The 21128-nt window shown below is 41.8% G+C and overlaps 1 protein-coding gene across 1 annotated transcript in view; it reads right to left on the reverse strand.

Annotated features, from left to right (window-relative positions):
* Positions 1-6434: 6434 nt before the first annotated feature.
* The window catches only part of EPRS (glutamyl-prolyl-tRNA synthetase), a 67210-nt gene continuing 52516 nt past the window's right edge, over positions 6435-21128 (reverse strand). Inside the window, exons 22-28 of the mRNA XM_029933405.1 lie at positions 20188-20343; positions 19275-19472; positions 18643-18816; positions 13724-13884; positions 11367-11445; positions 6903-6967; positions 6435-6802 (exon numbers count right to left, since the gene is read on the reverse strand). Of these exons, the coding sequence (XP_029789265.1) occupies positions 6652-6802; positions 6903-6967; positions 11367-11445; positions 13724-13884; positions 18643-18816; positions 19275-19472; positions 20188-20343 (984 nt within the window). The 3' untranslated portion in view covers positions 6435-6651. The remainder of the gene's footprint in view (positions 6803-6902; positions 6968-11366; positions 11446-13723; positions 13885-18642; positions 18817-19274; positions 19473-20187; positions 20344-21128) is intronic.

Below are 21128 nucleotides of genomic sequence, written 5' to 3' on the forward strand. Positions count from 1 at the left end.
CAATAAGAATAACGGAAGCAGAGAAGAGGGATACAGAATTGACATAAAGGTGTGGGTGTTATTTTACATGAAGTGGTCAGGGAAGAATTGACTGAGGTGTTCTTGAGTGACCATCTGAAGGAAGGAAGAGACTGAGCCCTAGAGACGCCTGAAAGCAGTTCTTTCTTAGGCAGAGGAGGCAGAGAGCATGGAGATTCAAGGAGCAGAAAAAGAGCTCAGTGTGGGTGGAGAGGAGCGACTCAGAAGGAGAAGCAGGATGTGGGGTCTGAGAGGCGATGGGGGGCCAGGGAGCATCATGTAGCAGCCTGAGGTGGGAGAGCAGAACAGCGACAAGATCTAATTTATGTTTTTTTTTTAATTTTTTAAATTTTTTATTTTATTTTCTTTTGAGAGACAGTGCAAGCAGGGGAGGGTCAGAGAGAGGGGGATGTACAGAATCTGAAGCAGGCTCCAGGCTCTGAGCTAGCTGTCAGCACAGAGTCCGACGCGGGGCTCAAACCCACAAACTGTGAGATCATGACCTGAGCTGAAGCCGGATGCTTAACCGACTGAGCCACCCAGGTGCCCCTAACTTAAGTTTTAAAAGAATCTTTGGATGCCAGGTTGAGATGGCATGAAGCTGAGGCACCCTTCAGGAGACCAGGGCAATAATCCAAACAAAAGGACGGTGACTTAGACCAGGTGGGAAGTGGGAACACCCAGGCAGAACTGGCCACATAATTCATGGGCTTGGGTACCAAATGAAAGTGCAAGGCCTTTTATTGAAAAATTACTAGGAAATTTTAAACGGTGTGATCACTATGAGAAGTAGTATGCCATTTTGTCTAAAAATAGAATTGCCGTTTGATCCAGTACATCTACATCCTGGTTATGGAGCCAAAGGAACTGAAAGCAGGGTCTGTTCATCACAGCAGCCCTATTCCCAGCAGCCAAGAGATGGAGGCAGCCTGTGTCCATCGACAGATGGAAGGAGCAAGTGTGGTGTATATGTGTGCATGTGCACATATGTATACATACAATGGAATATTAGCCTAATTCTATTCTAACACATGTTACTACAGAGACAGACCTTTGTGGACACCATGCTACGTGAAATAAGCCAGGCATGAAAAGACCAATATTGAAGGATTCCACTTATATGGGCTATCGAAGGCAGTCAAATTCATAGAAGCAAAGAGTTAAAATGGTGGTTGCAGGGGCTGGGGCAGGGGGCACATGAGGGGGTTGTTTAAAGTTTCAATTTTGCAAGATGGAAAAGTTCTGCTGATTGGCTACCCCAAAATGCAAATATACTTAATCCTGAAGCATACACTTAAAAAAATGGTTAGGATGGGGGCACCTGGGTGGTTCAAACCAGTTAAACATCCAAGTTTTGATCTCGGCTCAGCTCTTGATCTCAGTCATTACAGCCTATAGCATTTGCTAGAGAATTGGATGTGAGGTATGAAAGAGAACAGTCAAGGTGACATTAGGGCTGTGGCCTGATGCTGCAAGTGAGATGAAGGTAGGACAAAGGGGACTGCTGTAGGATTGGCGGGGGACAGGGGGGATCAAGAGACGGAAATGACATTGTTTGGTTTGTTGATTAAACAGCCGGGCTGAAATGGTCCGTAGTTCAGGGGAGATGACAGGCTGAGAATATATGAACTTGAATGCTGACAATGCACTGTAGGAGGTCGCCAAGGAGATGAGAGACAATTGAAAAGAGAAGAAAATACGAAGAGATGAGACAGAAGGACCAGAGGTGGAAGGGAAAATAGGAGGGTATAGTATTCTGAAGGCCAAGGAAGAGTGTGTTTCAAAGAGGGGGAATCAGCCGGGCCAACAGCTGGGAGCAAGCACAAGCAGGACTGGAAATGATGGCTCAATGTCACATTACGGACGCCGCTGGTGACCTGAACAAGACAGCAAATGAAGTGGGTTCCAGAGAACAGACAGGGAAGTGGGAGCTGGTAAGTACAGACAAGAGCTTTACTTCAGGACTAAAGGGATAGGGAATCAACAAAGTTGGGGAAGATGACAGCAAGTTTGTAAACTGATGGAAAGGAAATCCGATGACACTGGAGGTGGGGACACCGGAGTGCCCCTCAGAGCAGGCACGAGGAGCTGAGATCCGTGGGGGGTTGCCCTCTGCCGTGAGAGGATGGTTCATCTGAAAACGTAGAGAAGGTGGAGCGTGTGGCCACATGAGAGGGTAGACGCCGTGGTGGGAGGTCCTGGTGGGCCTATTTTTTTAATTTTTTTTTAACGTTTATTTATTTTTGAGAGACAGAGCATGAGTCGGGGAGGAACAGAGAGAGGAGACACCGTATCTGAAGCAAGCTTCAGGCTCTGAGCTGTCAGCAGAGACCAATACGGGGCTCGAACCCACAAACTATGAGATCATGACCTGAGCCAAAGTCAGACACTTAACTAACTGAGCCGCTCAGGATCCCCTGGTAGGTCCATTCTTACTGTCTCTGTCTTAATGAAATCGAAATGGAGATGACCAACTCAAAGTCAGAAAGGGGAAGTCTGAAAAAATCTGGGGGGAAATGTAGGAAATAATTGTCCAGGAGAGTGAGATAATGAATAAATGAAGGAAATAGAGTTCAACGACGTTTTTACCTTGCAATAATACCTGACGTTGGCACGGTCACCAACCAGCCTGTATATCCCCCAAGCTCTTTGCTCATTCAACACATATTTCCTAAACACAAAATTTTAGGTAACATACCTAAAATATATTGTGAGATATCCCTATTACATGAGACTTATTTAAGAAAACATTTTTATATCATTTCAACTCTACGGATGTTTCAAACTCTTGAATCCTCCAGTAAAGTGCGACAGAGGCACTGGTTTCACACCGCCTGCTGAGCGATGGGTGTTTGTCTCTGTGATCTCCAGCCTGGTGGCGTGGCAGGATCGGATGGACCTCACTCTCCAGCTCAAGTTCAGGGTCACTGTCAGCATGCTGCTGTCGGCAGGGATGATCCCCAAGTGTCCCCATGAGGGGCACCGAGGCAATGCCCCCCTCATCACAGGGCTCAGCCCCAGTTCACTGCTTCATCTCCCTGTCCACTCGACTGCCTGCTTTTGCAGCTGAACTAGACAACTTCGAGGAGACAAAGCCAAGAAGAGGAAAAACTCATGTTCGACTTTACTCACTACTGTCTGCTTGGGCACTTTGCACAGAGCAGGCGCTCAAATTTATTAAATAAATGGCTCGTGTTTCCTAGATGCAGTGAAAGTGACAAGGAAGGCTGGAAGTGGTAGCTGCCTCCCCAAACATCCGATGCTCCTGACAACCCCTGAAAACCACAGTTTATGACAGGTGACTAATATATGTAACCACGATCAGATGTAAAACACGGTGATGGGCGCAGACTCTCCAATGCAAATGCCTTCTCTTTGCTTGTTGCTGATCTCAAGCCTCAAAGCCTCCTAGCCCCCTAGCAGGCCAGGTAAGTTGCTGTTCCGAATTTTCATCAAGGTGTCAGATGATTTACTGGCATTAAGAGCTATCTTGAGCAGCCATGGATGAACCTACAAATTGCTGTAATACACACTGGCAGTCCCAGCGAGCCAGCCAGCAGTGACTCTATCTTGACATGTTTGTTTCCTTCTTGCTGCACTAAACACGAGGCACAGGATCACTTCTGTTACTGTTGGTCATTTATCTGATTAATGGCTGTCAGCTGCAAGTAAAACACCGACCATTTCTGAAAGGATATCACTTGGCTTCAGGTTTAAGCACCCTCTTGAAAAGCACCACTACTCTTAAGAGGTTTGAGAAAGTTTTGGTATTTTAGCTGAACCTCAGTTTGAGAAAGAAAGCAATTGATCACAAGCAGATTTTGGGTGAAGGATTCCTTCCGCAACATAATTACTTGGGAGTTCTTTTAAATAGTGAATACCTTTAAATGAGCAAACGCCAAGCTTTTCTGTGCTTAGTTCTACTCGGGTGAAGCTTCAACAAATAGCTTGGGGTTTGTCTTTGCTCCAATGATTGCTACTTACACCAAAATGGCCTTGGGCTATGCGACAAAAATGAGGTAATTAGCTTTTTTTTAAATTTTTTTATTTATTTTTGATAGAGAGAGAGAGCATGGGAGGGGGGGCGGGGCAGAGAGAGAAGGAGACACAGAACTGGAAGCAAGCTCCAAGCTAGCCGTTAGCACAGAGCCTGATGCAGGGCTTGAACCCACAAACTGTGAGACCATGACATGAGCCAAAGCCAGACATTCAACCGACCAAGCCACCCAGGCGCCCCTGTGGTAATTAGTTTCTGATCTACTTTTCAGACTTTTGTCATCAGTCCGCTACAAAACCTTGTATTTTAAAGCATTTATGTTTGTAGGGGGGAAAAATCTGAGGCTAAAGTAATTATTGTTAATTAAAGCTACAAGTTAGGAGCAACTTCCAGCTGACTCTGTAAGGTGATTCACTAATATTAGCTATTTATTATTTGGTCTGTGTTAGGCATTGTTCTAAGTAGTTTATAAAGTAGAGTAACTCCTACTTCTCTGTCCATTTTACACCTGAATAGGCGGTTTTTACAGCTGCTAAAGGTAGAAAAACAAGATAAAGCATTCTGAACTGCTATAGCTCAGTAAGAAACTGATTCTGACTGAAATGTGACTCGTGTATTTATCTCAATCTGTATGAACACATTGAAAACCTCAGTCTTGAAGGTACACTATACTTAAACTGCTTTGATAATTTCCTACCAACTTAGTAAGTTTTGCTGTGTTCTCACGCATAGCATATACCAAAACCATGAGGTTTTGCATATGCTGTTCCTTCTGCCTATAATGTCCTTCCTTTTCTATTTATTAAAATTCCACTTATCCTTCAAAACATGACTCAAAATTCAAGTCCTTTTTGAAGCTTTTTCCTTTTATTGGTGTATTTATCACTACAAAGTGGGAAAGTGTGTTGGAACAGAGCCCCAAAGAGATTTACCTAGTTGACTAGAATAAAAGGCATTCCAGGCAAAGGGACAGAGATGGGAGATGGCACGTTGTTAACAAGAAACTCCAAATGGTTAGGTTGCAAAGGACTCTGTTAGATTGAAAAGGAGACTCGGCTGAACCAGAGTTGGCATTTATATTTTATTCTGTTACTGATGGTGAGCCATGAAAGGTTTTTTAAGGGGAAGAGAAACATCTTAGCACATTGTACATCAAGGAAGAAAACACCTGTGGAAACGCGCCCGCCTGAGGCCGTTAGAAGTGACTGACCTCAGAGGTTAACAGGCACGAGGCAGTCTAGGCATCCAGGAGAGGGGAGACCCAGGAGACATGGCTGGGGGCGGGAAGGGCGGGATGTCGTCTGGCCAAACGAACACAGCAGACGGTGTGCTGGAGGGGCTGGCCAGGCGGCTCTGGTTTAGGTGTCCGGGTACATTTTGGTTAATGCGAAGCCTTTCAGCAGGAAAATAACGTAGGAAGAGCAGGTCTGGGACTGGACAGTGAAATGAGGGTTTGGGGACAAACAGCCTGACATACTGATGGGAACACTTGAGAGGCCTGAGGATGCAGCTGGAATAAGGTCTAGAGCTCAGACCTAGAGACGAAAATGTTGGCTGGAGTCCGATTTGTGTTCTCTCAAACCAGGGATTAGAGGCTGACCAGGCAGCACCAGAAAAGGGCTAGGTCCAGAAGTTCAGGGGCGCCTGGGGGGCTCAGTTGAGCGTCCCACTTCGGCTCAGGTCATGATCTCACGGTCCGTGGGTTTGAGCCCCGCGTCAGACTCTGTGCTGACAGCTAACTCAGAGCCTGGAGCCTGTCTACAGATTCTGTGTCTCCCTCTCTCTCTGATCTTCCTCTGCTCATGCTCTATCTCAAAAATAAAATAAAACATTAAAAAAAATTTTTAAAAGAAGTTCAGTCTAGGAATGTCTAGGGAAGAACTAACTAGGACAAAGAATCAGAGGGGGAGGGCCAGTCATAGGAGCAATTTTAGTAAAAAAAAGCAATGTCTTACAGTAGCAGAAACACAGCAGAGTGATACGGGAAGACAAGAGACTGAGATGTTAGCCTTGGTCAGAAGTGGCATCAGGGGTCTTGGGGACAATGGCGGGGGGCAGGTGCAGACAAGTGCAGAACAGGAAGCGGAAGCGAGGGGGTTATCCTTCCTGCAGAACCGGGGCCTGTCAGTGAAGACCCCACAGTGACTAGCAGGAAGGAGAGGCAGGAAGGAGCTCAAGGGAAAGCTGTGGGTTTCTTTGCTTTTCGGTCCATATGTGGTTTTGTTTGGTCTTCTAAACAGAAAGATCTAGGACAACTTTAGATTTAGAAGGAGTTTAGGAAAAGAAGGACTTCAACATACAGGAAATGAGAGAGCTGCTGATTGGAGGTCTGAAACATGAGGGACCATGGGTTCCCAATTTTCTTCTCTTTGTACGGACGTCCTGTGGTACATATTTCCGAAATAAATAAATACATTAAACTGATTAATTCATGATATTTATTACTGGGGTTGTTTACAGAAAAGTCTTTTTCCCACTGTTAATTTAGGCATAAGAATAAGGTGTCTGTGTCTCATGTGACCTCCTATTAGAACTTTTATTTTAAAAAATCATAAAACTGTCTATATCTAGGAGGATATTAATATCAATTTTTTAAAAAGTGAGGCGGGCTGGAGAGAGGAGCTGTGTCTTATCCGTTAGTAACTACGACCGAACAAGGTATAGAACTTGGCAGGGTTCTTGCCACACACGCATCTGGCCCCCGGCTGCAGCTCACAGAGTGGCTGGAAGGGGATGCAAAGGCTCTTAGCGCCCATGGACGGAGCCCCAGGTTCGAGATCTTGATCCCTGAAATTAAAAACAAATAAGAATTCCATTCACTTACGCTGTATGTTCCCATTCTTTTCCACTGCAATACTCACGGGTTCTCTCTGTTAACGACATTTACCTAGCAGTGGTCTTCTTGATCCAGTCTTCACAGTCAATTTCTCCACAGAATGGAATCTGAGCAATCTAACAGAAAAGAAAAAATATTCTGTATTTAGAATTCCTGTTCTGTACAAGGAACACCTGAGTTGAAGCCAAAAGGACAGGTCTCCCATGGTACTTGTTTCCGGCCACGGTACCTTTCCAAACCTGCAAGGAACTTTGCTCAGAGGTGTAAGGGACAGCAAAACCCACACACTGTAAAGCACCGCAACAAAACAAAACCATCTTTGCAATACACTTCAATGTCCAGTAAACCGGCTACAACACGGTGCCTGAAGAGAGGGAAGAAAGGGTCAGTAGACAGAGTCCAGCCTCTCACCTACCGCCCTCATTTCAGATCCAGACACCACCTGCTCTACCTCGTTAGCCAGTCACAAGGAGGACAGAGGGGAGATGACAAATACTGAAATGACTTTTAAACTGCCGTTAACAATACAATGAATAATTAGGTAAACCCCACCGTTTGTCACAATATGATAGATAGTGAATCACCATTAAAGTCCAAGGGTACTCAAAGTCAAAAATAATTTGTGTCAGAAAAAAGAACTCAAATTTTCTTTTATAGAGCATATAGAATAATGGGCTGAATTCACTGCCTATTTGGAAATCTCTAGCTCTGAGTTTTCTTTTGTAAAATGTGTGTTGGACTAGACAAGAATTAAGAGTTCCTAAAATTTTCATAGCAGGTCTACTTCAAAGTGAGGTTTGTATGCAAGAACAATGATGTAACACTACTACAGAAAATTCCTGGAGACCGAGACCAGTAGCGGGGAGATCAAAGATGTGGACAATCCCTATATATTAGTTAACATCTAGAAAGTTATCCAGCTTCCTCATCAATTTCTTTTTTTTTTTTTTTAATGTTTATTTTTGGGAGAGAGAGAGAGCGAGTGAGCAGGGGAGGGGCGGAGAGAGAGGGGGACAGAGGATCTGAAGAGGGCTCTGCACTAACAGCAGTGAGCCCAAGCTCAGTGCAGGCCTTGAACTTCCGAACCATGAGATTATGACGAAGTCGGACGCCCAACCGAGCCACCCAGATGCCCCCCGCATCAATTTCTGATCAACTATTTTGAGCCCCGTGTTCCACACTCAAATCATGACCCTCCTGCAAACCCCTTATAAAGCACTGGGAATTTCGTTAAACATGCTTCAAAAGGCTTCTCTGGGAAGTAAAGTGAAAGTAAATTAACATTTAGGAAATTACAAAAAGAAAAAGTAGTTCATCAGGTCAACATTCTGCAGGGTGAGGAAGCGTTAGTTATCTGTTTCTTATTCAACAAAATGTGTTAACCTAATTCCCAAAATTGATCAACTGTTATTTTAATAATTTGCCTCAAGACAATAAAGAAGTGATAAATTGCTAGGAAAATCCCGGGGGGGGGGGGGGATGAGGGGGGGAAGAGAAGGTGCAAGGAATGGTATTAATAAGAATCTTGAAAAAATTTGAATAAAAATTGTTTATGCAATAAAAATGGAAGCAAAGATAAACCTAAATACATAAGCGCTTAAATAACCCCAAGTTACCCCTCTGTATTGAAATTTGGTGAATCATTAGCATTTGTACAAACAGAAAGCCTGAGAAGAATGTACATTCATAAAAGTATTGTTTAAAATTCATTACAAAAGACAGAACAAGGGGAAAACTTTAACCACTGTCACTGTGCAATGATAAAAATGTTAAGATTTAACTACAAAGAGTGTCTTTGGTTTATAAATTTAAATTTGGATTCTTAGAAAATTTTGCTTTTATTTTTAACCCACAACACAGCTATATTTTTATAACTTTAACAAATTCTACAGTAAGTGGTCTTATTTTCTTTTCCCCTAAGAAAATATTACTAAGCCTTGAGAAGGGATTTCTAAAGTAGGGATTTTTAAAATTTAAAATGGTATATTATGGGAAAATTCAACTGAAGTTATTTAAACTAATAAATGACAATTTTGTAAAAACCCATTGTTTTAATTCTTTGTAGCTTCAAAGTAAAGTGTAGGTGGTAAGATCTGAAATTTCTTTTATGCATATAATTCATTAAATATGAAAGGATAATTATGCATTTTTAGGCTATTTATTCAACCACAGAAAAGTTTTTAACTTTTATTTTTTATTATTTCTAAATTCTTTAAAAAGATACAACTTTTCACAATGTATAATATGTTCAATTCGGTAGCAGAAAATGTTAATGGTGAGAAATATCACTACTCAAAAATCAGAGTGATCAACAGAATAGTAATGTATGTCAACAGTAAAAAATTATATATAAATAACATTTTTCATTTAATTAAGATCCTTTTGGAACAATTTAGTAAAGTTCTATAAAATCAGATCTTAACTTTTTTTTCATATTTATACCAACAAACAGTAGAAAGCCAAACTTTCACCTACATTCAAGTTCCAAAGATCCCTTTCTCCTTCTCCCCACCTAGTAAATACAGTTTTATTTACAGGAGCCTCAAAGGTTGCCTGGCCGTCGGTCAGCACACGGAAGCCGGCCAGCACGGGGGTCGGCGGGGTGGAGCTGGCTCCTGACACAGACACTGAATCTAATCTCCACGTGCTCTTTGGACACACGACTTATACCCACTGTGTGCTTTAGGATAGAGGTTGGCATCTCTAATCTGATATCAGAATAAAAGATATGACTTTACTGCTATCTGCTGAGATTCATTTCTTGGAAAGCAATGGATTAACTGATAGTTACTCTACTGACTTATTAACTCTTATGTAATGTCTTTACCACACTGGACTGCAAAAGTGACTACTATCTTCCTATAATAAAGGAAACATTATTTTATTTTTTTAAAGTTTATTTATTTGGAGAGAGACAGAGAGCACACGGGGGGCAGGCAGAGAGAAGGAGAGAGAGAATCCCAAGCAGGCTCTGTGCGTCAGAGCAGAGTCTGACGCAGAGCTGGATCTCGCAAACTGTGAGATCTGAATATGAGCTGAAACCAAGAGTCAGACACTTAACCGACTGAGCCTCCAAGGGACCTCAATAAAGAAACTTTACAAATTCAGTAGTTAATGGAACAAAAATAAAATCATAAATAAATTACAGTGAGAGAAAAAATAAACACCGCATCAGACAGATGGCTGTCCATTTCTTTAGTCTTCTATTAGAAGTATGTAATCTGAGTCAAGTGACAACTTCTGGAAACCAGAAAGGTAGAAGTTCACAAAGGCAATAAACCAAGAATAACAGAAAGCTACTGAATTATGGATCTGAAGGGGATTTTAAGATTATCTATCTCGTCCTTATTTTGCAGATCAGTAAGCTGAGAGCCAAAGAGATTAATACATCATTCCAGCTCATGCAATAGAGACATATTAAGAGGTTATGACCTGGGTTATCTGGATAACTCAGTTGGCTAAGAGTCTGACTTGATTTTGGCTCAAGTCACGATCTCATGGTTTGTGAGTTTGAGCCCTGCATCGAGCTCTGTGCTGACAGTGCACTGACTGCTTGGGATTCTCTCTCTCCCTCTCTCTCTGTCCTTCTCCTGCTCGTGCTCTCTCTTTCAAAATAAATAAACTTAAAAAATAATTAAAAAAATAAAAACAAACAAAAAGATACAGAAGAAAGTACTTAAGTCAAAAGAGACATTGAAATTCTAGGACCAAGTTTGCCTCTAGAGCCTGGGGTAATTCATTTAGACTCTGGCCCATGGTTTCGTCATTTATAACCTCAGAACACAGGATTGTTTTCTGTAAAATCAAGCATGTATACCAGAATATTAAAGTTCACAAGTGATTCATTGCAGTAATCAATAATTTTGCAAACCAGGACACCTCTTTTCTTTGAAAAGTAGAAGTTTCAGCTAGGAACATCTGCACACTCACCAACACATGAAACTGATAAAATCTGAAAGAACTACTAAGTACCTGATTAAGAAAGACCCAGGTCTTTTAAAAAAGCCTGAAGTATCCATTCATTTTGAAAAACAGGCTTAGACACGAGCAATATTTTCTCCCTTAGTATTCAGAAAAGCTCAATCAATTAAGATTGGCGAATTGAAATTGCTGACATGGATTTTTAACCTTAATTTAAGAATATGCACATTACATTTCAACATTACGTTACGTTAATGCTTACTTCCGTAACTTAATTCAAGATCAAAAACTTGAATTTCAATAATTTTCAATAACTAAACCATTAGGGGTCATACAGAATGAATGCTGGTTAGCCAGTATTTCAAGCATGAGAAAAAGCTTTTACATAATCAGTTAACGGTGTTTCCAGAAATGATATAATGCCGTAATGCTTTAGGAAAGCCAATGGAAAACAGGATAAAATGTGGGGTAATATATAATACTGTTGCGTGACTGGCCTTTAAAAAAGGATTAATACCACGCATAAATTCAGCGAGTCTTAAAATACCATTACTGAAATATGTTTATATTCAAAACTTTCCAGAAGTCTCTTACCTTCCCAGAATCTAGCATCTTCTGAAAGTCCTCCATTGTATTAGCCACGACCATATGAGTCTTAAGGTCTTCAGAAGCCCTATCAAAACATAATTGAAAAATATATTTTTTCTTACTAATATGACAAAGTTTTTTTCAAAAATTAGCACAATTGAACAAAAGAGCAATAACCTGGAAGTGAGAACTTTTTGCCGAGCACACAACAGGTAATACTCTCTCTTTTTTTTTTTTTAAAGTTTGATTTACTGAAGTCACTTCTGCACCCAACATGGGGCCTGAACTCATGACCCTGAGATCAAAAGTCACAGGCTCTTCCCACTGAGCCGGCCAGGCATTTTAATTACTTCTGTTATTCCCATTAATCTCTACTAACCAACATTCTATTCCTGGCTACACCACTACCATCTGTGAGAGTCTATCATTTTTAAAACCTTTTTGGTCTTAGTTTTCCCTTCTACAAAACTGGAAAAACACTCAAGTAATCTAACTACCATATAGGATTGTTTTAAGAATCAAACACAAAGACATGAAAATGTTTTAAAAAACAATAAATACACAATATTCAAGTATATTTTCGTATACTACATACTCCCCTTATAAGAACTTCAGGTTTTAGAAATGGAAATAAGTCTTACTATTGTTCACATTCAAAGTCACACAATATACAAGGACCACTCGTGGGTGGTGACCAAGAAAGACACAGCATGTATTTCTTTTCTGACTCTTAGGTCTAAGACCATGTGAATTCTGTGGCCAGTAACTGCTAGCTCTCCACCAAATCCCCTCCGCTGGACTTCTTCACAGTGAGATAAGCTCATGTGAGTAAGTTATAGCCAGTGAGATCCAGAAAAAAGAATACATCACTTCCTAGGCCTAAGACTTAGGGCGGGGAAAAAAATGCACCTTTATGCAGCCTACATTGTTAACAAACTTACTGCATAAAAATGCCAATGAAAAAAACTGGTTTTTAGCCACTAAAGCAAAGGTTTTCCAACCGGGGGTGCACATCGGAAATCACACAGAGAACACTAACACTACAGGTAACCAGAAACTTCCTTAGAACCAGGCGTGAGGCTCAGGTAGGTTTCTGTTCCCAAAGTTCCCAGGTGACTCTGAAGAGAATCCCTAGAAAAGAACCACTGTACTAAATGCACTGTTTATTTATTTCCTTTTTAATGTTTTACTTATTTTTGAGTGAGAGAGCGAGCGAGTGAGCGAGCGTGGAGGACGGGAAGAGATTGGGACAGAGGATCTGAGGCGGGCTCTGCGCCAACAGCAGAGATTTCTATGCAGGGCTCGAACTCACAAACCGTGAGATCATAACCCAAGCCAAAGTCAGACGCTTAAACAACTGACCCCGGAGGCGCCCCCAAATGCTCTAGTTCAGTGGCAGCAACAAAGACAGTTTTCTAATCTTTCACCTCTGACAATATTACCTGTTCTGAGTTCAGACGGACTACAAACGCACTACTCATTAGTGGATTAAGTAAATCCTTGAAGTCAAATGACTCATTATCATTCCCATTTTTAGGGCCAACAAACCAAGGGAGGCAAATCCACTTGCCCAAAAAACACTAAGCAAGGACCAATGCCGCAGCTAAAATTAGTTCATTCCTTAAATGCATGATTTATAGAGGCCTAATAGGAGTCCAGCACAAGGTATTAGAAGATACATGAATAAATAAGGTGCAAGCACCGCCTTCCCCCAAACTGAAGCTCTATCCCCAGTGAGTGGGCTTTCTCTCTGCCTCAGGTGGGTAGAAAAGCAAAGAAGGCGCGACACATATGCACCGATCTTCTAGTGCCTCTGCCTTGAAATCTCTGATGCTAGAAGACCGCTCTCCACGGGTCAGGGCAGCCCGAAGCTTCCTCTCGCCCCGGACCTCCAATCCCAATCGAAAGGTTCTTAGCCTTGAGGCTAGGTCAAAATCACGTGGGGAGTTTTTAATACTACAGCTGCTGGGCTCACTCTAGATCTACTAAATTAATATTTCTAGGGAGGGTTCTAGGCAATGATATATTTTAAAGCTCCCTGGGTCCTGCTAATGTGTAACCATCAGGTGAGAATCAGTGTCTTAATCCCCCAAATTCATATGTCACAAAAGCCTGCATGTAAAGTTAACCCCAATTAGTCCATGGGACAGAGAGGCCACTGGTGCAAATCTAGAAAGTAGAAAGCTCTTGGAAAAGTCATCATGCTACAAGTCAAAAACACAAAGAGAAAGGCCAATTAAAAACCACAGGAGCTCAGAGGAAAAGATGACTTCCAGTCGGGGCACTCAAAACATCCCTCAGTAAACTCTCAAAAGCTGAAGAGGATTTCAAGATCAGAGACAAAAGCAATGCCAAGAACTAACCTTGTAAAAAGGTTCACATGGATGTCTTCCAAAATAGCTTGAAGTTTAGTCTCAGCCTCATTATCAGCAAGTGTCAGCTTTTCTCCAGTATCTCGTCTGACAGCTACAAACTGACAGCTCTTCATGTCACGAGGCCCAACTTCAAGTCTGATCGGAACTCCCTAGAAAACAAAAAAGGCAGTTAAAATGATACATGTATGTCTCCACTTGAAGAAAAAGAATTATTTCATGGATTTATCTACTATAAATAATAAAACCCCTCAAATCAAAGGCATTAACAAATAAAGACAGCAGGCAATATTCCTGAGACACTACAGTAACCTATTCCAACAAGAAGGTATGAACCTAAGAAAAGGTGCGCTGCCCAAGCGGTTTTGGGCTAACAAAGTGTTTAGGGGAGAAACGCGAGGGTAGTGCTGTCCGGGTCAGCATCCCTAACTCTTCTCACGTTACGGCACGCACAGGGGGTTACATTTGTATGGCATGAGCTGGCAAACAAAGAAGGCTTCCTCAACCTAAGGCCGCCCAAACCACTGAGCAGTACACATGGCACATGTGAGACTCATTCATGGCACAGTGGTGGACGTGGTTGGCCTCAGGTCTGGACACCGGCGTGCAGAAGACTCTCTGAAGGACTTCTGAAAGCACAGACTGCTGGGCTCTGCCCCCTGAATCTCTCACTACACTAGGTGTGTGTAGTAAGAACTACAATGGGGCCTCAAGATTCGTATTTCTCACGAGTTCTCAAGTGATGCTGGGCCTGGGGGTCCTGGGACTCCACTCTGGGAACCACTCCCCTATTCTGTACTTTCGGGTTTTACAAAGAAGCTTAAGGACTAAATGCAGGTTTAAGCCTGTGAATGTTCAACCCTTATGAATGCTCCAGGAGGGAATTAAGGCTCAAGGAAACCTTATTTTTAGGGTCTAGTACCTTACCTGATAAAACAGTAGGGTTTTTTTTTTTAAAACATTTTTTTTGGAGTAAATGATCCTCTAAAACTACTTCAGGGTTTTCAAATTTAAGTTCGGCAACCTCCACATATACAGTTTAGCTGATGGTAGTCCCCCAGAGCAAAACCACAAGAAAAATTTTTAATGATATTCTAGAAAAAAATGATTTACCTTTAGAAAAGACTTGTTTCGTAAAACAATGAACACCACCAGACTGTTATATACTAAGTATTACATTATTTTACTGTTTTCCTTTATTTACCCAACATGTATACCTCTGTAACAGTGTTAGGTGTAATGAGATTAACAAGAGGGGTAAGAAACACATCCTGTGCTCCAGGGGCTTCACATCCGCCAGGTAAAGAAGGCATGTGCGCAGACAAGAAGTACAGAAAATCACAAGTGGGAGACCACCCTCAGGGGAAGAGGGAAGAAAAGTTACTACCAAAGGCTAAACATTAATGAGTAATTCCATCAAAACTGAGGAACACTCTATGAAATAACTGACCTATACTTACAAAACCGCCCAGGTCATGAATGACACAGGCAGGCTAGGAACTACTCCCGATTAAAGGAAACCAAAATGACATGACAATTAACAGCAACAGAGGGACTGACAAGGAGAGCCGTGGCAGCGGCAATGGCAGCCCAGGGCAGGGTGTCAAAGCCCGAGGGGGTGGGCGGGGGCAAGGGCATCGCGGCTTGAGAAGAGCCTGGGACGGAGCGACACAGCCCATGTGGGATGGGAAGGGTACTCACGCAGGGGAGAGGGTGGCAATGGCAGAGAGAGACCAGTGGCACAGAGGGGCTGAACTAATCAAGATATCAAGGATAACTGGAGCTAGGTTTTTCACCATCAGAGAAGGGAGTGAAAACCTGGAATGGGAGAAAACTAGGAGGAGTCTTGTGTTTCTTTAACGGAACTGAAAGAAGTAACGTGACCTCATGGTTATCAAAGACATAGATATGGAAATACCGGTATAAGTATGTGTGTGTGTGTGTGCGCGTGCGCATGTGTGCATACACTCAGTCCGCAGCCTCATCTACTGAGAAGGTTTGGAAAGAGGGGCAGCTTAGAAGTGATGAGCACACCCAGCACGAAACAGCATCTCTGCTCAGAGGGCTTCTGTGAGATGCTCCTAATTCCATTACCTTTGAGCAAGGAAATGCTCAAAAGTCATCTTTAAGGGATCCTACTAGTCATATCAAAGACACTTTGAGCCTCAAAATAATGATCGTAGTTAAGTTATAACCCACTGAAAATGACATGAGAAACCATGTATCCATAAACATATTTTTTACAATAAAAATATGTATTATTTGATTAAAAGGTGAATGTGGAATGTGTCAAGATCATGATAATCAAAGAAAGCATGAGGAACTACTCCAGACTAAAAGAGAGTAACAAGATGTGATAACTACATGCAACACAATTTTGGACCAGATCCTTCTGCTATGAAAGACACTAGGGTCACACCTCAGAAAATCTGATAAGGTTCAGAAATCAATGGTGGTAATGGATCAGTGTTAACATTCCGACTGTGTTGGCTACAGCATGAGTATCTAGGAGTGAAGAGGCATCAGGCTAGAATCTTATTTTCAAATGGTTCAGGAAGGAAAAATGAACCTTTTGTACTATACATGCTTGTTACAAATTTGAGACTGTAAGTGGCCCCTGGGTGGCTCAGTCAGTCAAGTGTCTGACTTCAGCTCCAGGTCATGATCTCGCAGTTCATGGGACCAAGCTCCGCGAGGCGCTCTGTGCTGACAGCTCAGAGCCTGGAGCCTGCTTCAGAATCTGTGTCTCCCCCTCTCCCTGCCTCTACCCTGCCTGTGCTCTGTCTCTGTCTCAAAAATAAATAAAAAATTTAAAAATACATTTAAAAAATTTGTGGTTGTTTCATGACAGCAAATTTTACAACTTAAGTGGACAAAATAGCGCAAAGACACAGAGGTGGAAAACGAGACTGAGAACAGAGAAAAGGACGTACGAACAGAGGATAATGGAATACAACAGCTAAAGGTAATCTCTGTTGATAGTTTTTTCTAATAACAAGTTATGAATTTGCTCATAAAGAATCGTTTTTTGTTTGCTTGTTTTCTTTTCAATGGCAACACAAAATTATCTTAATCACCCACCACAGTAAAAAGAAAAGTAGTTAACTCACTAATGTTATTCCCCCCTTTCTCTTTTCCTACTAAAGAAGTGTGGGGGGGCAACCAAACCATACACCCCAGTTACTAAACTGAGTCTCAGGGCACATATCCCTCCCCACCCTTTGTCTCTGGACAAAGTTAATTACTATCAAACGAGTACGAATCTAGATCTTCCAAATACTTTTTCTCAGGAATTCTTGGACTAAATGGAGATAAAATGGCATTAAAAAGGGCTGTCAATACTTCCCACTGACTAGAGAACTCTCCCAGTGTCCCTTAGTTTTAGGCTTTGTCTCCTTAGAACACAGGTGCTTCGTTTCCTTTCCTGGGAATCGTAGACAAGGAAGTTGTAGCAGAGCCAACTGGTACTAGAGACCCCTTCACAGTATAGGCTCATCGGGACACTAAAACGAAGAGTTTGTGGGTTCGAGGGACAAAGTCACGTCAGAAGAGAAGGGAGACGCAAGGGGAGCAACGCAGACGGGAGAAGTGAATACAGATGCCTTTTCCCCCCCTCTCAATCCAGCCAGTGGCAAAGAATAAGCTGCTCCTCTCCGACGTGCTGCCTCAGGCAAGAACACGGGCTCAGACAGGCCACGGAGTCACACAACCACCACTTCTAAGTAGGCAAAAAACACTGCAACAAAAGGGAAGTTAGGTAGAGAAAATATTTATCTTTAAAGTCTTTGTTGTGGGGTGTCTGAGTGGCTAAGTTGGTTAAGTGTCCGACTTTGGCTCAGGTCATGGTTTCGTGGTTTGTGGGCTCAAGCCCTGCATCAGGTTCTGTGCTGACAGCTCAGAGCCTGGAGCCTGTTTCAGATTCCGTATCTCCCTCTCTCTCCACCCCTCCCCTGCTCACACTCTGTCTCTCTCTGTCTCAAAAATAAACATTTAAAAAAATAATAATAGTGAAAATAAAGTCTTTGTTAAACATAGGAGAGTAAGTAAAGGAAAGTCAATAGAACTACTAATTTTTAGCCCAGAAAATTTACCTTAGGGGCCAATTAAAATAAACAGGGGCAGTAGTAGCAGCAATCTGGGGGCCCCTACGCGTGTTCTCCCCACAGAACCCCACACTGCTGGGCTTCCACAGCCGGCCCAGCCCGCAGCTGCAGCATCACTACAGCTCACGTGTCTCTGCTCTGTGAGCTCACAAATCCCAGTCTCCTCGCTGCTACATCTAATGGGATTCCCTTGTCAGAGCACATGAAATCAAGTTAAATCCCAGAAGTCTGAAAAACGGAATTAGGAATATAGATCATTCTACTAATGACAATGTGTAGTAAGTGAAATTCATATTAAAAGTATTAAGCCAGAATCTAGCCTTGAGCACACAACATAAAACCCAGCGAACTGTGTTGAAACACAGTGGGGCATGAAGAGCCATAATGACCTGACGTTTTACAGTGACAGCCGCATGAAGACCGTGCACCGCTATTCCGGTAGTCTTACTGTTTAAATGGCTTATTTAAATATTTAAATAGCTCATTATTATATGAATTCTTGGTATAAACACTTTTGCGTAACCCTGTGAGGGTTATTAATCATATAGAATAGAAGGTCTCTAAGATCATTTTTATTCGAACATAATAAAAATAAGCTTCCACAAAACATATTTTAAATTTAGCAGATATATAAACTTTAGGTATCACTCACTATTACAAAGATTTGGACTCTAAGTGAAAAAGAAAAAAAACTTACCATTATCTAAACAGAGAAAAGTAATGAAGAAGCCTATAAAAAGCATGCATAAAGAAAATCTAAATCCAAACTGGGAGTCTGGAAGTGAAAGATGCAACTGAAGAATTTACCTTGAGCTCCCAGTGGTTGAATTTCCAACCTGGAGAATAGTTATCTCGCAGATCAACTCTAACTCGAATATTAACACTGAGTAACCGCCTTCGATAATCCTTGCATTTTGCAATCAGAGCATCTCTGTCTTCTTCAGAAAGTGCATTTGTAATGCCACAAGGAATAACCACCACCTAGAACCAGCACAGTGTCACAAACTGATACAAAGAAACAGTGTACAAAGGTAATGAAGTCATAGGCTGCGGGATACTCAAGTCAAAACCAGCTGGGGACTAAAGTTTAACACGGATCAACTTGTGTGATTTCTAATCTCCAGTGAATGTGCGGCACTGAGCTGCATATTAGCTGTCTATGAGAAATGTATTTTTATTTGACCTATGTTTCATTAAAACTATTGTAAATCATTTCAAAAAATGATTTCTAAAAAAAGTTTTACATAAAAAGCAGCTAAAAATGGAGAAAAAACAATAACAGAAATACACATAGTTACGTAATACTAACAGATTATACTCTATGTTGTTCCTGTATCAGCAAAATCTACCTGAATAATATTCAGAAAACCACCCTTTCAAACTTTCTTTAGAAAACAGGGCTTGTATTCTATAAAAGGAATGACAAACATTTTCCTTACCTGCACACAAGCTACACGGGGCGGTAATACTAAGCCCATGTTGTCCCCATGAACCATGGTCATGACACCAATAGTTCGAGTTGTCAGGCCCCAGGAGTTCTGATAGGCAAACTGCTTCTCTCCTGGTGTCTTTGGATCTTCAAAAATAATTTCAAACATTTTGGAAAAATTCTGCCCTAAATGATGTGATGTTGCGCCCTAGAAAAGAGAAATGTAAGCTTTAATTTTAATAACCAATTATACCTCTGAAAATGATTTCTGTAAGATCACATACCTCAAAATGACACTAAATAAATTAAATTATCTTCCTTGATTTTTTTATATTACGTTCTTAAAACATAAATGATATAACAGAGTAGGATTAGTAAAAAAAAAAAAAAATACTATAGAAGTGTATTTGCTGGCAGCAGCCCCTTTCATAGGAGTAATTTCAACTACAACGATTAAAAAAGAATCCATATAGAGGGCCTGGGTGTCTCCATCGGTTAAGCATCCGACTTTGGCTCAGGTCATGATCTCAGGGTTCATGGGTTCGAGCCCCGAGTCAGGCTCTGGGCTGACAGCTAGCTCAGAGCCTGAAGCCTGCTTCGGATTCTGTGTCTCCCTCTCTCTCTGATCCTCCCCTGCTCATACTGTCTCTGTCTCTCAAAAATAAATTTTAAAAAACATAAAAAAAAAGAACCCATGCTTGCTTTGGTAATTCAGGATACAAGCCTTCGCTGAATTAAGTGACCTTAGAGATTTAGGAAGAATGGGACAGAGAAGCTTGAAATTATAATATGGTCTCGGAAGCCGAGGAAATGTGCTGCTCTTTTTGGAACAGTCTACTTCTCGGACGACAAGCCGTCTGCCGGCCGTGCCCACACGCTGCGCCTGCAGTCACCGACGAGCCCGGCGTGCGCTTGGCGGGTACCTGGATGGCTCTCCCGCTAGCGGATATGAAAGCTTCTACGGTAGTTGTATAGTCTCCTCCGGCAAATTTTTCCTTTTCAGTCTTTCTGCCTTTTACAACAGGAATCGCCAGGAGCTCTTCATATACCTGAGCATATAAGTCAAGTATCTGCAACACCTGCAACAACAGTTTAAGTGTAAAAGTGTTCAAAAATGCACAGTGCGCTTCTTTCTTATAGGCCTGTAAAACCGTGCTCTTGTAAAACCGAATGTGGTGGGACAAGCACGTCAAACAATGAAAATCTTTTTTTTTATGGGAAGGTTAAAGCAGCTAATGTGTATTTATTATGGAAGACATTCAACAAAGTAGTGTAAAAGAAACTGAATGGCTTTTTAAAATGTTTGTAAGTTTAGAATATAAGAAAAACAGGGACACCTGAGTGGCTTAGTCGATTTAATGTCTGACTTTAGCTAAGGTCAGGATCTCACGGTTTGGGAGTTGGAACCCCATGTCGGGCTCTGTGCTGACAACACAGCCTGGAACCTGCTTCAGATTCTGTGTCTCCTTCTCTCTCTGCCCCTCCCCTGCTCATGCTCTCTCTCAAAAATAAATAAACATAAAAAATAAATGTTTGTGAAAGATATCCAAATATGTAGTAACCAGGGTGGAAATGTTCTGAAGAATAATTAATTTCACCCCTGGGATTATAATTTCTTCCATACCTGGAAGTCCTAAAATACTTTCATTTGAAAATGTAAATGGCTAGTTGGTTAAGCATCTGACTTGATTTTGGCTCAGTTCATGATCTGGTGGTTCGTGAGATCAATCCCCACATCGACCTCCATGTGACAGAACCAACCCTGCTTGGGATTTTCTCTCTCTCTCTCTCCTTCTTCCTCTCCCTCTCTGCCCTTCCCCCACTCATATTCTCTAAACAAATAAATAACTTGCTTTTTTTTTTT

The sequence above is a fragment of the Suricata suricatta genome, chromosome 3 (genome assembly GCF_006229205.1).
Source record: "Suricata suricatta isolate VVHF042 chromosome 3, meerkat_22Aug2017_6uvM2_HiC, whole genome shotgun sequence".
NCBI lineage: Eukaryota > Metazoa > Chordata > Mammalia > Carnivora > Herpestidae > Suricata > Suricata suricatta.